At 38.7% G+C, this 18,282-nt stretch overlaps 2 protein-coding genes and 1 long non-coding RNA gene across 3 annotated transcripts in view; all 3 read left to right on the forward strand.

Moving 5' to 3' along the window:
* The window catches only part of LOC146469401 (uncharacterized), a 7,318-nt gene extending 177 nt beyond the window's left edge, over positions 1-7,141 (forward strand). The window contains exons 1-2 of the long non-coding RNA XR_014867242.1: positions 1-1,621; positions 6,216-7,141. The exon at positions 1-1,621 is cut by the window's left edge and continues 177 nt beyond it. This is a non-coding gene — a long non-coding RNA (uncharacterized LOC146469401). The remainder of the gene's footprint in view (positions 1,622-6,215) is intronic.
* Positions 1-17,603, forward strand: part of LOC146469399 (excitatory amino acid transporter-like) — a 56,200-nt gene extending 38,597 nt beyond the window's left edge. The window contains exon 7 of the mRNA XM_085123439.1: positions 16,928-17,603. Coding sequence (XP_084979565.1) covers positions 16,928-17,126 — 199 coding nt within the window. The 3' untranslated portion in view covers positions 17,127-17,603. The remainder of the gene's footprint in view (positions 1-16,927) is intronic.
* The window catches only part of LOC146469400 (uncharacterized), a 152,599-nt gene that overhangs the window by 12,347 nt on the left and 121,970 nt on the right, over positions 1-18,282 (forward strand). The window lies entirely within an intron of this gene.

Below are 18,282 nucleotides of genomic sequence, written 5' to 3' on the forward strand. Positions count from 1 at the left end.
TGTCCATCCAAAACAACGAGAATTTGACGTCATATGTAACGGTGCGAATAACAGGATTGGACCGGCCGCCCAGCTCTTCGCATTTCTCAATATTCTAAAACCTCCAAGATCCAACAAATATTATTTAAAAATAACTGTGAAATGTAACAGCTATGACATATTGCTACATGGTTATCATGTAAACAACAAATTCCGTCAAAAAGGGGAAAATTGTTGTCAGATAAATTTTTGGGAGAGTCAAAGTTTGGTATTTTGAAAGTATTTTCTCTCTCCGTCTCACAGGCTAAATAGCGGTGCCATGATAAACGATAGAGTTACAGTCAATTCTCGCCTTGCGGACACCTGCCTACTACGGACACCTCCGATAATACGGACAGTAACTAAATCCAAGGCAAAAATAGATTACAGGCGTTTGACTGAAATAAATTGCCGCTATTACGGACACTAACTTGCGGTCCCGAGGGTGTCCGCAATAAAGGGAGTTGACTGTAATCTCATTTTGAAGTTTTACAGAATTTGTAAAGCGATTGTGTTTTACATGTTAGTCAACTTTATCTCGTTTTGAATTAGGTAAAGGCAATACAACACTTTCTTGACTGAGATGATTCTGGAATATAATCTGCAAGAGACCGGTCTCGTTTTGTCGACGGCGAACTGAATGTAAACCGTTTGCAGAAAGCTATCATTTATTTTTCTTTCTCTTGTCTTACAAAGAGATTTGCTTACTCAATTGAGAAATATCGGAACCTAAGCGATATTGAACTAGGTTTTATTGTAAAGTACCCATTTTAAAATTAGATTGAGAAATTTCTGACAACTTTAAAGACTAGCAGGCTCTGGTTTGACCTTTTACCACTCCAACCAGAAAACAGGGGGAAAATAGGTAGCCACGCTTGGTTTACATTTTATAGAAAGTATATCCTTCATGAGTTATTCTTGTAAAGGCTCTGTCGTAGCGTTCTTTATTGTCAATTCGTAGCAGTATATATTGTGAACACGGTTTTGTCAGAAATCAGAACAACTCACAATGTTTGGCATTTCTGTAGCTTGACAAAAATTAATGGTAGTTCTTCCCCAATCGAATCAAGTTATAAAAACGATGACCATGCAGTAGTACTAAATAAAAGAGACATTCTGTGATAAGTGGTTAGCCATGTTGATAGAGCGTAAAATGTGTAGCCATTTTATAGTCTTTCTGAAATTAAGTGTCGTTTGATTAGTCAAAGATATTTGTCCTTAAATTACTTATATAATATTAGTATGTATTAGTATGTATCAGTGGATACTGTTTTCCTCGTGCCCTGATTGGCTACTCAAACCCGGGATAGTATTTACTATTCTCTAAGTACTGCCCTGTCCAAAAAAGTTAATTAATGGGTTCTGTAATCCACTCGCCACCCAGCTTAGACGCCTCTCTAATGTACGCCAATGGGCTAAGCTGCTTAAAACAGTTTTTATTGTCAAGCCCCAACCAATTTTTAAAGGCAAAGTTCCCTCCTGTATAAGCCCTTCCCCCCCCCCCCCCGCCCAGAAAAACCCTCCCCAAAATGATCCCCAACAAGTCCGAGGGTTTATATTTGGATGCTTACGTTGTCATAAACTAAGAATTTTAAATTTAATTGTACGTAGAATTTCGTTCCTGGAGAACTTGATCCCTGGACAAGCGAAGTGTAGTGTAGTCAATTATTTATTAAAGTCAGGAAGGCAATTAGCTCATACGTTTATTGTTCCGCGTGTACTGAACTCTATTTACCAGCAGCTTCGCGAGGTTCTTCGAGTCACGTATTTCTAGTTATATTTTGATTCAATAAAAACATTTGTGTTTATGATTATTTTATTCTCCGATGGTTATTTGCTTAATTTGTTGTGCATTTAGTCTGCCACATCCTCTGGATAATTTTGTCGCTTGCCCACTCGACGATCTTCTGAGATATAAGAGGTCTGTGAACAGACTACCGTTTCAGGAGATTCTTGAAGAATTACAGACCCTTGAACCATTATCTCATTTATATTGACTTGTGTTTTTAGCATATGATCTTACTCTAGAGTTGACACCTCTCGAAATATTTCTTTTAACGATCACTGCAGTTAAAGAGGGCAGTCCGTCGAATTCAGAATTGGAATATCTTGCTGGGATGATTGCTGAGAAATGGCGTCCACTTGGGCGTCGACTTGGCTTCGAGGAATGGGAGCTGACTGGATTTGATAAAGACAAACAGGAATACACAGAGAAAGCATATGCTATGCTGTTGGCATGGAAACAGAGAAAAGGCCGGGAGGAAGCGACCTACCAAGTTTTAAAGGAGGCATTGTGTGATGAGACACTTGTAGGTCGTACAGATTTAGCAGAAAAATTTTGTTACTAAAGCTTGCTTCACACCTTAAGTTGAGCGTAAACAGCGGCATGGGAAAAATTATATATGAACTACCTCGAGGCAGGCTGTGGTTTGGTTTTCTTGTACCTATACTTGTACTTATTTCATACCGTTCACAATAGAGTGTGTGCACGGCGGCCATGTTGGAGGACTAAAACAATAGAAGATATTTGCATAAAAATAGAATATATTTCCCAAAGGAAAATCATTGTATTGTTTCAGTCCTCCAACATGGCATTGCGTGACTAACCCGAGCCTCAGTGTCGGTCAGCGGACACGGTGGAATTTTTAAACTTGTTTCTGAAACGAAATACGTGAACAGATACTATCTATTTCGATAATCAAACGAAACTGAGGAGACATATATGAGAGCTATTAGCTATTTCTTGATTTTCTGTGCTTGTTATCCTTCGCCCGGGAAGACTGTTGAACAGTACACTCGCCAGAGAAAGGTTTCTACGGCTCGGAATGGCAAAAAAACACCACGCATGGCTCAATCAACATTTCATTGAAACTTTATTTCAACATAAAGGTAAAAGGCGACTTTAAATATCTCTACTCAGTAAAAATTTCAACCGATCGTGTCGCGTGAAAATAAAGTCTCAAGTTGCAAACAGTCATTACACCACACAAACAGAGGGTGGTCAGCCTGTGGTTTTACTTGTTTAAGTCAACAACTACTGTGTGTAGACTATTTGTTTCAACTTCAGTCCGAATGGTTTTGAAGTTAGATTCTGAAATAAAAGCCTTTAAAATCATGCTAAGATTACGAGTTGATATTCTGTTTGGGCTTCTAAAGCGAAAACTTACAACTTTCTCGAGATACTAGGGGTAACCAACTGTGAATGCTGATTTTCGGCTCCTACAATTACCAATTTTCGCATAAATTTTGCGAAAATTCCAAATATTATTATCATATCATCTACGAGAGAGTCAGTAGATCAATAACTAATAGAAATGAATGGGACGGACCCTTTAATTCGCTCCCAAGTCGTTTTCTGCTGCGACTATTGGCTTGTATTAAACCAAAATCTTGTGCAAGATGTGCAAGGTTTGAGCTTGTTATACGCGCTGAAAATAGCAGGTCCCAAAAATTTTTTTATTGGTTTGGTTAGGCCAAGGGTAGAACTGAACCATGTGGTTGTATCTCTTTTTGGGGAGTATTATGCCATTGGAGATATTTGGCCACAAAATCACCATATTTTGATACGCTATTTTACCTAGTTGATTATTAAGTTGCATTGATTGACAGGTAATTTATCAAATAATCTGAGACTCCTGCACATAACTCATGAAGGATGTACTTCTGCTCACGTTGAATCACAATAGAATTAGATAAATTCTACAAGCTTCAGGACCCTCTCACTTTACCCTTTTTTAGAGTAATTTTTATGGGAATTTTTTTAAAAAAGCAGGGGGGTGGTCTAACCCCCCCGGAAAATTCCAAATCTCAAACCATTTTGGCTTTTGAAGTTATTAGGTGGGCCCTTCAATCTGGCCAAGTTTCATTGAAATCGGTGAGATTGCATGTATCACCACTGCCTGGTCCTCTCATTGACACGCTCTTAAATTTTTGAAAATACAATCTTATTCTAAAATTTGTTGGAAAAAATGGAAATAATATTTCTATGTCGGACAAAACAGGATTTGATTATTGCTCATTTTCACTTTTAAATTTCCCGCCATGTTGGATTTCATTACGTAATACGGTTGTTTTATTGTTTAACATAAAAGAACTTCTGCTCACTGACAATAGCGGCAACCGTATGATGTCACAAAATCAAAATGGCGGCGCGCAGGAAATGTATCAGTGAAAATAGACGATAATCGTATCTGATTTAAAATTTAGAATTTATGACATTTCCAACAATTTAACGTCAAAGTTTGCTGTCAGAGCGGAGGTTCCCTTTAAAGAGCATTACAGCTTTGAAGGAAACGACAAGGATGTATTGTCCATCCAAAACAACGAGAATTTGACGTCATATGTAACGGTGCGAATCACAAGATTCTCTCCCAACAGCGACCAGCCGCTCAACTCTTCGCATTTCTCAATATTCTAAAACCTCCAAGACCCAGCAAATATCATTTAAAAATAACTGTGAAATGTAGCAGCCATAACATATCGCTAAACGGTTATCATGTAAACAGCAAATTCCATGAAGAAGGGGAAAATCGTTGTCAGATAAATTTTTGGAAAAGTCAAAGTTTGGTAGTGTGAAAGTATTTTCTCTCCCCGTCGCACAAGCTAAATAGCGATGCCATGATAAACGATAGTTACAGTCAACTTGCTATTACGGACACACCGATCATGAATACGGACAGCAACTAAATCCAAGGCAAAAATAGATTACAGGCGTTTGACTGAAATAAATTGCCGCTATTACGGACACTAACTTGCGGTCCCAAGGGTGTCCGCAATAAAGGGAGTTGACTGTAATCACATTTTGAAGTTTTACAGAATTTGTGAAGCTATTGTGTTTTACATGTTAGTCAACTTTATCTCGTTTTGAATTAGGTAAAGCCAATACAACACTTTCTTGACTGAGATGATTCTGGAATATAATCTGCAAGAGACCGGTCTCGTTTTGTCGACGGCGAACTGAATGTAAACCGTTTGCAGAAAGCTATCATTTATTTTTCTTTCTCTTGTCTTACAAAGAGATCTGCTTACTTAATTGAACTTGGTTTTATTGTAGAGCACCCATTTTTGTAGAGCACCCATTTTTAAATTTGGATTGAGAAATTTCTGACATTTTTAGAGACTAGCAGGCTCTGGTTTGACCTTTTACTGCTCCAACTAGAAAAGAGCGGAAAAATAGGTGGCCACGCTTGATTTACATTTTAGAGAAAGTATATACTCCATGAGTTATTCTTGTAAAGACTTCGTAGCGTTCTTTATTGTCAATTCGTAGCAGTATATATTGTGAACACGGTTTTGTCAGAAATCAGAACAACTCACAATGTTTGGCATTTCTGTAGCTTGACAAAAATAAATGGTAGTTATTCCATAATCGATGACACCAAGCTATAAAAACGATGACCACGCAGTTTTACTAAATAACGGAGACGTTCTGTGAAAAGTCGTTAACCATGTTGATAGAGCACAAAATGTTTAGCCATTTTATAGTCTTTCAGTTAGTGTCGTGTGATTAGTCAACGATATTTATCCTTAAATTACTTATATCTGATTAGTATGTATTAGTATGTATTAGTGGATACTGTTCTCCTCGTGCCCTGATTGGCTACTCAAACCTGGGATAGTATTTGCTATTCTCCTAGTACTGCCCTGGATTTCGCATGTCAGATCTTTCTCTAATTTGTCCAAAAAAGTTAACTGGGTTCTGTAATCCACTTGCCACCCAGCTTAGACGACTCTCTAATGAGCGCCAATGGGCTAAGCTGCTTCAAGCTGTTTTTATTGTGCAAGTCAAGCCCAAACCAATCCAACCAATTTTTAAAGGCAACTATAACTATATCTACATTGTTAACAATACTTACTATACTTACAAAGCTAAAAGTGCTTACAATGTCCACACTACTTACAGATCTGAAATAACGCTGTCTTTTAGTGAACACTTTTTCTTATTTTTACTAACAAAACATTACTTTACATGAAATACAATTTTTACAAATTTTACACTGATTCCGTACAAAATTATCAAGTTAGAAAGCAACTGCTAAAGATTCTTACTAAATTAAAAGAAAAAAATATATATATTTATATAAAGCAATTTTTAAGGACGAGGAACTGCCCATCTAAGTCTAAAATTTGACAAACACTTATTAGCGACAGCAATCTGTTGTAGAGTCTGAATTTTATCGGAAAGTGGTAAAAGGAAGCTCTGTAGAGTTTCGTTCCTGGAGAACTTGATCCCTGGACAAGCGAAGTGTAGTGTAGTCAATTATTTACTAAAGTCAGGCAAGCAGCTCATACGTTTATTATTACACGTGTACTGAACTCTATTTACCAGCAGATTATTTATACAGTGATACAATGAATTACTCTGCGTCTACGGAGGAACATACAGTACTTTCAAGTAATGCAGTAATTTAAATCACTCTACGGTGTTAGAGTTAGAAGTTGAGTTACTTATTGTTGCTGTTAATAGTATTTCAATAAACTACATCCTTCCCTGGTAACGTTCTAAATGATTCGTCAATTATTAGCTAAAATTTCATTCTACAAAAGTATGTGGAGACGGCAAGAAAGTGGGATTGTGGGATCGTTTGGGTAAAATTTGCAATTTTCGACATTTTCACGGCCAATAACGTAGCTCCTGTTAAAGCTGCTTCATCTAAAACAAGTTTTTCTTCACATCAGATTCCTACTGACATTTATAACAGTCCATGTTTCCACAATCGCTTACCTGTGTCAGACATCCAATAGTTTCTGGAGGAGGGAATAATATCAAGTTATAGAATCTAAGGGTTCGTCGGTTAGACTTACTGTTAAACAAAGGTATTGGAATCCTTGATATACTTGACTAGAATAGTCTGTCCTAGTAGTAATGGACTATTTATTCTGAGGTGCTTGCTCGTCAACACGAGTAGCTGTTTTTCGCTCATTGTCATCACATGCGTCATAATTGCTCGAGCTAGCTGGACTCACCAGTGTCAGAAGCCCATTACTTGGAGCGTATAGCTACTATACTAACACTTTTAGACATCGGTCTAAAATGGGCTCCTGCTAGTGTCTTTCCTGTCCTTTGTTGCAGTTAGTATATTTTGTTGTTCACTACAACATAGCTAATTAAAGGCAATGGTTAATTATGAAATCTGACAAACTTCGTTGTTTGAAAGAAATGTGATGGTATATTTCTAGCCTGGTGAATGAATGAGAATGATGATTATTCTAGAAAGTGACGCAGGCATACTCGGAAAAAGAAATCCGAGTGCTCCTATCAGGAGTCGAACCTAAGACCTTCCGATTACTAGTTCGGATGCTCTACCACTGAGCTACAGGAGACTCGTGGGAGCTAAGGCCATTAAACTAGGTTCATGGGACAAACACCCTGCATACTGCTAGGATTTGAATGTCGAACGTGTGGTATATGAAAGAAATGTGATGGTATATTTCTAGCCTGGTGAATGAATGAGAATGATGATTATTGTGATTGTAGAGGTCTTAGGTTCGACTCCTGATAGGAGCACTCGGATTTCTTTTTTCCGAGTATGCCTGCGTCACTTTCTAGAATAATCATCATTCTCAAACTTCGTTGTTATATGTTTTTGTTTGCCTTTTTGGCCTTGACCCTGCACAAACAACAATAGAATTTGGAATGTGTTGGAGCAACTGACCAATCGAAATGTTTTTGTTAAGACATTCAAATGTAGTGTAAACGTTAAAACAAAGGATTGTACAGGATCGCGGCCCTTCCGACATAATTGCCGCACCGTTGTTTTTATGGCAAGGTTTCCTAACTCTTCTCTCAATCAACTATGACTACAGTAAGTGACTTTGTATTGCGAGGTAGCAGCATTGACTATACTGAGCGAGTCTCTCCCGTAGGCGTTCGTGCTTAGCTCAAGAGAATTTTAGGTCTATGTTTTTAGGCTTCGCGTTCGCACGGTACACTCCCGGAGTGGAAACTCCCTTATTAAAAATTACGGGGGTGATCGTGGAGATTTTTTGGATAAAACTCCTAAATTCATTTGTAGGCGTTGCTTAAATTCATTGTCTCATTTTCACCCCTAAGAAGTACCAACTCCAAATCAACATACTGTACCAGAACTCTGCGCGGACGTATTTCCGGATGTCCTTCTCTCCGCCGAGATCGAGAGAAGTGACAGCCGGAAATACGTCTGCGATCGCAGGCTACGCTCGATAGATATAGAGTGTGTGTTTGCATTAAAGTCTCATGGGAATTCGGTTATCTAACAACAGCAAAGCAGGTGATATTTTTCTGTTATTAGAAGTTACACAATAAGCGCAGCTCTGGTAACGAGGAGAGCACATTCTACTCTTTTGGAAAAATAAGTTGCCATCTAGCGGTTTAGTGTTCTTTCGTCATCGGTAAAAGAATGTTTCGACCAACTTTCAGCTTTCAATGATCATTTTTTATCATTTTAATTTGCTGCAAGTTGTCCTTTAGCTGTACTCTTATTCTGAAACCACAAGGCTTATATCTCGTGAAATATTAATCACAATGTACAGCTCCCTGGTACTGCCATATTTCGATTATTGTAGTACAGTATGGGGGAGCTGTGGGAGGGGGATGTGTGACCAACTCCAGGTCCTCCAAAACAGGGCTTCAAGAGTATTAACCTGTTAAATTATGATAGACGGTCGGTTGAGATACTAGATGAACTTGGATGGGATAATCTTGAGACACGAAGGATAAGGTAATTAGCTACAACAGTGTATAAACTGATTAATGGAACTATGCCCAATCATTTAACTCAAATTTTTACATGCACAAACTCTTACAACTTAAGAAACTCTACATACAATTTATTTGTACCAAGACCATGTACTGAAGCTGGAAAAACAGCTTTCACTATAGAGGGGCGGTTCTCTGGAATAGTCTGCCTGGTAAGGTCAAAGGTCAGACAAGCCTGAAATCATTTTTATCACATTTGTAATTTATTCGTATATAATTAAGACCTTAGTCTCCTATTTATAGCGGAGCTCCCGCGCGCGCCTTGCGGCGCGCGCGAGCGGAGCCCCATAGCTAAGAGATTTTGGTAATCCCACCAGTGCGAGAAATTTTGGTTTGTTTATGACGTCACTTCCGTCCGACCCACCGTACAACGTACGTACGTACGCTCCTCCATGTAAGCAATGTGAACTGCAAATCAGGGTTTTTTCGGCGGGAAAATGCATGGCCACTGCGCTGCTGGCCGCGTTTGTTTGGCAGAAAATTGCATCGCCAACTGCGTTTGAGAAAAAAACATTTTGAAGACGACGTGTACGACAAAACGCAAACTCAATTTATAAATAAGTCTACAAACATGTAAAGCAAAGAAAGGGAGATAGAAAGAGATCGAGAAAACAGGCGACGAAGAAGCGAAGTTCCACGTCAAAGAGAGCGATTGAGAGCGGTAGCAAACAGGCGAAACATGAGTGACGAACAAAGAGAGAAAGAACAGGAAAGGGTGCCGAAAAAACCCCGTGTTGCAGCACAGGGTTGAGTGTCTCATTCACATTGGCTTACATAAATGAGCGTATGTGCTGTAACCCAGGTTGTTTTTCGGCGGGAAAATGCATGGCCAACTGCGCTGCCGGCCGCGTTTGTTTGGCGGGAAGTTGCATCGCCAACTGCGTTTGAGGAAAAAACAAAACAAAAAAAAAAAAAAATTTTGAAGACGACAAGCTACAAAGTCAATTTTTATATGTGACCAACAGCAGGAGAAAGAGAAAGCGGCGGGGGGAGAAACAAATCGACTGGCACATCATCAGAATCTGGAAGTGAAATCATTTTACTCCGATCCGGCGCCACGAAACGTTGGATTTTTCCTCTTGAAGTGAAACGTTTCGCTCACTTAACGTTGAAAAATGAACGGAAAAATCAGCAATGGAATAAAGGGACTGGTTATTCTCAGAAGAGGCGAGTACATTCATGCAATTTTGTTGACAAAACTTTGCTAGTTTGCTGGTTTGCAAGATATTGTTTTCTTGCAGTTTTGACACGCCGTTTAACTTAAGCTTAAGCTAATACTGATAACTATAGAACAGTATTTTGAGCTCATTGTTTCGGTCCATGTTGATTATTTTCCTTGGAGTTTTATTTTCTGATCTCGTCCAATTTTGCCGTCAAACAGCGGGAGAAAGAGCAAGGCGGATCGCGGCGGGAGAAACAAATCAATTCTTTTAGCAGCTTTTAGAGGCGGCACCTCATAAACAGCGGCCGAATCTTGAAGATAAATTATTTTACTCTAACCAGTGTCTAATTCGGCGCGATGAAATGAAATTAAGATTCGATGGATTTTTCCTCTTGAAGTGAAACTCAACGTTGTAAACGAACGAAAAATCAGCAATCGAATAAAAGGACTGGTTATTCTCCAAAGAGGCGAGTATATTCATGTGATTTTGTTGACAAAACTTTGCTGTTTTTGCAAGATATTTTTTTTCTTGTAGTGTTGACACTGCAACTTGTTTAACTTCAGAGCAGCCTTTTGAGCTCATTTTTCGGTCCATGTTTGTTATTTCCCTTAGAGTTTTTTTTCCTAATCTCATTCCATTTTGCTTTATTTTAAAAAATTTGATTCTGAGCTAAAATAGTAAGTCAAACAAACGTCTCCCAACATTGTATCGTTGGCATAAACTACTGACAAGTTTATCTCGCATATATTTCTGACAATCTTGACAGAGAACAAACAAAAATACTTAAAACAGTAGGATATAACCGCAAAGATTAATATGTGTGAGTAATTTTCACTGAAAGTCTTTTCAAAGAATGTTAAAAGCGAATGTAAAATTAAAGTGTGATTCCATTTTCATCAAAACAAGGTTTACGCAAAACATTCATTCGCTTGTTTTTTGTGAATTTTTCAAAGATCGTTGTTTAGTTTATTTCTGTACTTATTGCTGTGAATTATCACAGTGCTTTTTTCATTGTTTACTCAAAGATATATTTGAAGTGTGTTTTTTGGTTAGTGTATCCATTTTCTCTGAGGTTTATAGTGTACGGCCTTCTTGATAAGCAAAATTTACTAGACAGCTGTGACAGTGCCGGTAACGCGCGTTGGCTGTTCACAAACCGTTTTGCCTCGATCATCTTAAAAACTAAAAACAATAATAAAACCAGAAAATATCATTTTGAGCCATTTAAATTCCGCTCTTATGACACAGAGGGCAGAATGTTGCTAAAACTATCAAGGAACTTCGTAAAACAGTCAGTAAAACACTCATCGAAGGCGCAAGCAAACCAATGAACAAATTATTTAATGTTTTCGTAGCGTACAAAACAAACAAAACCGACGAGAACAGTTCCCATTAAACACATGTAATTAAGAGAGAATACAAGTTAAATTCAGGAGCAAACTAACAACGATAAATCAAATGTTAGGCATCAATTAATTGTTCACCTGCGCTGTGAAGCTTCCTACCGCTTGGAAATCACACGAACATAGAACGATGGATCCAAAGAAGGAACTTGCGGAGTAATTTCTTCCTGCTCCTTCCTCCCATCAAAAGGACACTTTCATGCTCGGTTATCGTTCGTTGAAAGCACTTGGACGCCATGACTGATTTCAGTTTCTCAACCAAACAAAATAAAATCAATTCGATCCAAGTCTTAAGCTTTTGACACAAATAATCTTTTGCTGTTTCTTGTAAGAGACACCAAAATTAACCTTTAGGAATTTCCCTCCTAGCTGCAGCACTTGATTTCCATGTATTTTTGGTACAAAGAACCCGGCCTAAAGAGTCGAACTTCAAAAGAACCTCAAAGAACTTGTTTTTTTAGACACAAAATGCAGAAACCAACAAAATGTAAAACTGTCGTGCTCAGCCAATCAGGAGCGAGTATTTTCGCAGCTCGACCAATCAGGAGTAAGTAATTTTGCCCTCTGTTTTACATTGTTATTGTTGATGAGCAGTTAGCTGCATACGCATTAAAAATGTACTATATAACTGCAGAATTGATGAGGAACTCACAAGGTTATTACGTTAATACAATAAGCAGACTTCTATTGTGGCGCTCCGCTTTTAGGCTTGGCTAAATATATATATTACATTATAGTTCTGATTATCTCCTGCTGTATGCTTTATTATATGTTGTCCATATTGTATTATATTTGTAATTTATTCATATGTACTCAAGACTTAATACTCCTATTTTCCATATTGTACGATTTATTGTATCTTTTACACGGCTCTCTGGAAGAGCATTTTTATGAAAGGGATTCCGTGTTTAAATAAATAAAGATGATGATGATGATGATGAAGGCCCTGTAGTTACCCAGAAAAAGCTACAAGTAGTTAGCAAGAAAAATTATTTTCGTTCAACTCAAAAGTTACAGAGTAAGGGTCGGTTATTAAAAGACAGTTTAGACGGTGTTTAACAAAACGACGTTCTAAGCCATTTTCAATTTTGCCAATAATCCTATCTAAACATTGTCTGCTGCTGACGATAACAAGCAGGCTTGCATTCCAGACTAGAAAACTGTTTATCTACTTAAAATAAACCACTGTTCAACAACTTTGGGGGGCCACTGATTGTCTTAAGCTGCGGCCTAAGTTAGACTCTGTTTAAATAACTGGCCCTAAACGTTTTGGTAGGTTTCACACATTCCAAACGTTCCATACGTTCCACTGTTCCCCAGTCTACTGTTCCACTGATCATTAAAATCCGTTTCCTGTATTTCACACAAAGAACATTTTTCTTATAGAGTGTGTGCACGACGGCCATGTTGGAAGACCAAAACAATACAATGATTTTCCTTTGGGAAATATATTCTATTTTTATGCAAATATCTTCTATCGTTTTGGTCCTCCAACATGGCCGCCGTGCACACACTCTATAGAAACAAAAGGTCTCGACACCGATGAGCTCCTGATGTAAAAAAAAAAAACAAAACTTAGTTAAAATGAGGAGGAAGATATCTTTTTAGCCTCATTCTTCTTTTAACCTCACAACCCATGCGCATCTAACCTTGTCAAACAATCGTAAGCCTCAATGGCCGTTTACCTGGAGGAAGGAAGGTCCTGGCTCTTGGAAGATCCTAGAAGGCGAAACAACTTTTCGTTTAGTTTACATGCTGAAATTTCCAGTTATGTCCAATACTCACCACTTGTTCGAATCGTACGACTCGTACGAGTCGTGAAACAATTGTTCCACTGGTCAGTTTGGTGCAAGTGGTGAAGTAGTTACATTTTCGTGGAATTACATGATGTTGCTTTTAAATTTTAGGGGTGGATGTGGAAATATGCATCTCATTAGGAATAATACAAAAATATCAGTCCGTGTTTGTAAGGCAGATGGGCCCTTGCAATCAGTTGTCGACTCGTACGAGTCGTAAGAGTGGACAGGAGTATTGTCGAGTCGACAGATGCATGGAGCAACGGTGTCACGCCATCAGCCCGTTTGAGAAATGCCTGGACTTCTCACTCGTTTTTTTTTTTTCATTAATATTATTGTTTTTTTTTTCTACTCAAACGTCTTATATAACCTAGAAAACGAAAACGATCTCTCAGCTTCAATGGACATAGACCATCCTGTGCGTAACAATACAAATAACACGGTGACTGAAAGTGAAGTTTCCGAAGAAGTTAGCGACTAAAACACAGAGCCAAGAAGAAACATAAGCAAACAGAGATTATTTCATATATACTGAGATTTTCGCATCAAATTTTGCTGTGTGAAAAAGCGTTTCGGATTTTACTTCGACCAATCAGAGAGGGGAAACGCGTTTCTCACACGTGAAAAAATCGTTTCGGCCAATCACAAACCACGGTTTAAGCGAATTGTGTTTTCGCGGGCTTTTTCGCGGTCTTTGTCGGGCAGCTTTGACAAAATAATATTTTCGGTGTACTTGAGTTGTTCGTAATTCAAACTTATCAAGAGCTAGGAGGTATTTTTGAGGATGGCTGAACAATCAAGAAGATTTGTGTCTCTAGACAAACCTATAGACAAGTTTATCGAAGACCAAAAAAACAAGAACACTCTTTCAAAGACACGAAGAGATGTAACTCTGCTGACTGAGTTTCTCAACTCCAAAAATGAATGCAGAAGAATCGAGGAAATCCCGCCAAAAGAGCTTAACGAACAGGTTTCGTAAACATGTATACATAGCTCTCAAGTGTTTTATTGTTATAATGAAAGTACACAAACGCATCCGCGCTGAACAGGTTTGGTAAACATGTACACATAGCTGTCAAGTGTTTTATTGTTAGAATGAAAGTACACAAACGCATCAAGCGCGTGTTTGAATCGTCAGACAAAGACAGCCCTACGCAGTGACAAACTAAATTTTATTGGCTTTACCAATTTTGGATTTGTTTCTTTTGTTATTTCCTTATTTAATTAAGAATTGAAATGTTTGCTATCCTTTGCACTAGTTATGATATTTGATTGGTGATATTTTCACATGTCCATTTTAGTAAAAACTTAATTTTTCGAAGAGAATTTAATACAGGAGTTTTGTAATTATTTTAGAGAACCAATTAAAGCTGGATAAATAAAAGAAATCTCAGTATGTATAAAATAAACAAATTACATCATGGAAAGCGCTTTGTACGGGATTTTCACACTCGTTGGTTTTGTATCAGAAATCTCACTCGTTCGCTGCGCTCACTCGTTCGATTTCAGATACTTCACCAACTCGTGTGAAAATCCCGTACGCACGCGCTTTCCATGAAGTAATCTCTATTTTGCAAACATGTCAACCGCCGACATTGACGAAATAAGAACGAAGGCAAAGACGAAAAACACCAAAGATAACATAAAATGGGCAGCTCAAGTTTTTGAACGAAAGATGTTAACATGTCATAAGCTTAGGTACTGTGTTAAAAGATACCGTAAACGCTCGTTATCTAGAAAAATCACACAAAAAATAGAGAAAAATGAAAATTTAATTAGCTAGCGAATACACAGATATAATATTAAATAAGCTTACAAGATCTTAACTTTTTTCGTGCAAGTTCCATCACGGCACATCACGACCACCTACGCTCACCGCAGTCAAGCAAGCATCAGAAATTACAACGCTCGCTCTTGGAGTGGACAACTAACAGCTTGTTCAAATATCCTCTCCGGAGCATTGAGTGGGAGGCCACAGCAGCCCAGTTTTCCTAACCGTGTCAACAGTTCGAGCGATCCTCTTGCTCCCGTGAATTCGACTGTTGTTCATTCACAAAACACAGCGCAGCAGTTGGTTTAATACCAGCCGCAAGGTTTAAGCAGTTTGTTTTCGAATTGCCATGTTAAGGAAACAATTAAAATCACGTGACCTGGACATTTGGCACCTTCAAGAAACAGCAATTGCTAACCTTCACTTCAACCTAGGGTTATTTTTAGGATTGCGAAATTAGTGTCATTGCTTTGGCCTTTGGGTCAGTTCTTTGAGTTAGGGTTAGTTTTGGGTTAGAGTCGGGGTTTTGGGCGTCAACTAGTCACATGACAAACCTTCTCATTACACTGCAATATCCTAGAGTAACTAGGCATACGATGGTGTGTTTGTTAAGCGAAAAAGAGTTTGCCCTGAAAGGTCTATTTCAAAACTGACCACCCTCCTGACTTGCACTTTGGGCTTTGTTTTGAAATGGAGCTCTTGAAAGCTTGTACCAACTACTTTCTTAAACTAAGTCTTTATTCTTTGCTTAGACTAACACAACACTTTCTAGTGTTACTAAAACTAAAAGCTAACACCAGTTTTCGGAGTCTACGATATTAAAATGTGAAATACAATGGAAAAAGAAAATTACATTAACAACGTCCAGATTTTTCATGAGCCACAAATCCATCGGCTTCCACTGAACATCTTACTTTTCCATCTTGATTTTTAAACAGAAAAACCCTGGTTTGGAAAATGAAGTTTGTTTCGAAAATGAGGGTGAATGCGTGGGTAAATAAAAGAATTCTTTATCATAAAACAAATTAAGAAGCCTCGGTTGTGCTCTGTTCTGTTGTAAAGCGCTTAGGAAGCGGCTAGAGCACTCAAGAAGTAGGGAGAAACACTCGACTACGTCTTGTGTTCCCCCCTACACTACTTTCGTGCTCCAGCCGCTTCCAACGTGCTTTACAACAGAACAGAGCACCGTCGAGGCTTCTTTATTTGTTAAATACCCTTCACATTCACATTGCCGAAATTACCAGCATAATCACCCACGACTTGCTCCTGTGTTTTGTAGCTCGGTCGGAAGAGCAATGAACGATGAAATCCGAAAGTCGTGTTTTGATTCCCACCAAGATCAAAGGCTTTTTTCTACACCTCATGCGTTCTCCGATTTCTTTACTAGGGATAACACTCAGTGGGAAGTCATGGGCTTACTCAGAACTTTAGAACTTTAACATACACTGGCTGATCCATCATTTTATACAGAAAAATATACTGACTTCAAATGCAGTATTTCTCAATGTTCTAAAAAGCAACCAAAGATCTATACCTAGGCTCACTGGGTAACAGAAGGCTCTGTTATGCTCCCTGGGGCCATTTCTATATCGGCACTGTATGGGATTCCCATAAGAAAACGTAGACAGAAAGCGGCGACGGGTGGGCGGAGGGGAGTGACGGCGGCGGGGGCGGGCTTCATTTTGATCAAACTACCAATGACATCTAGGCAAATTTCGAACCACCCACCCGTACAAGTGTTGTATCTGCTTCAGAAGCCGAACAGCTCCAGCTATGCATTCATCAGTACTTAGCGTGACACAGTACACAGTGGCTACATTTTGGTGTAAATGCATGGTGCAAGTGTGCAGACTTTGATGCGGGACACACATCTACAAAATCCTTTATTATCTTGGTCTTGGATCAGTTCCTCTCAGTTTAAAATAAAACCCAATTGAGAGTTTTTTAAAAATATGAAAAAGCAGAGTCCAATATTTTTGTGTGCATTATCCAGCTTGACCATTGTGAGAGTTGGTCTAACATTATTGTTATTTTTTAAGGGATCGTTTCCGCACATGCGTCAACGTCATGGGTGACGCGCTTGGCGCGGGAATCGTCAATTACCTGTCACGTGACGACATCAACTTCTCCGAGCTCGACGCAACCGAAGAGACACCGCTGAGACATAGCGATGGCGCACTTGATGAGGAGGCAGAAGAAGAAGAAGAAGACGATCCCATGATAATGACCAGGGTTTAACAGGAAAAGTTTTCAATTACTTTGGTTGATTTTTGAAAATGACGATTCGAAACATCCCGCTTTACGGTCAACCAAAAACGCCACGTTTCCTTTGTCATCTGTAGTGTGACAATGATTTTACAAGTATTAACTAAAGTAACAATTCAATTTGTACGATGCATGGTTTTGTTTTTGAAAATGTAGGTGACAGTGCATCAATTTGTTGATATGCCCTTGGCTTTGTCCTCCTCAGCTTGTCCCTTGGCTTTGTCCTTCTTTCTTGTGTAAAAGATGACAATTGTTAAAAGAAGTTATTTAACAAAGAATACGAAATAAAACTGCATCACCTTTAATGGCTGATTCACTGAAGCAATTAAATGAAGAAAGTGTGAGCTAGCCATTCTGTTAGGACGGGAGGCCAGGGGAGATGAAGGGAACGCTGGGAGGAACAGCTCCGTTCCTAGCGATTGATGCTCTCTGTCTTTTCCGGTTATGTAATTTGTTTATTTTCCTTCACTTACCGCGTTTGCTCTGGCAAAGGCAGTTTTCCCCCCAGTTTCTGCCTTTTTTCTTTCGCTGCACTTGATCTGCGTTTTTGTCCTGTCTCCCCCCCCCCCCACCCTCTGAGTCAACGTTTTTCATACTTTAAGGGTGGTCCTGCAGGTTCATGTAAATTAAGAAATTTTAGCAATAGGTCAATTTAGATATATTAAAATTCTTACTTGGCTCCAAGGCTTAGAGATTAAGCAAAAGAGGGAGGTTCGTATTTGAATAATAAATTTCGTTTGTTTTATTCCACATAAAATCGAAGCCTAGTTAGAATTTTAATTCATCAAGGTGAATCCGTCAAAACTCCATGAAATGAAGCTTATAACGTCACCATTCCAAGGACATCGCGCGCACTTGGCGCTCGTTCACAACACTTACAAAACTCCAGTTTGACAAGCTTATTTGACAAGTTTAATCTATTTGCAACACATGCAACATAAATACAAAAAGTAGAAGTAAAATATGAAGTGGCGAGGAATCCTTAATTACAATTTAGACCTCGTTGCAAATGGGATTACAAAATTAGCCGGGAGCAATCGGTGGCTGTTAGGGCTCAAGAATGTTTCCATGTTGACGTTGCAAGGAGAAACATATTCAGATAGCTAAAAAGTGCCCAGTAATAGACAAA

Source organism: Pavona decussata, unplaced genomic scaffold (assembly GCF_977016875.1).
Source record: "Pavona decussata unplaced genomic scaffold, jaPavDecu1.1 SCAFFOLD_124, whole genome shotgun sequence".
NCBI lineage: Eukaryota > Metazoa > Cnidaria > Anthozoa > Scleractinia > Agariciidae > Pavona > Pavona decussata.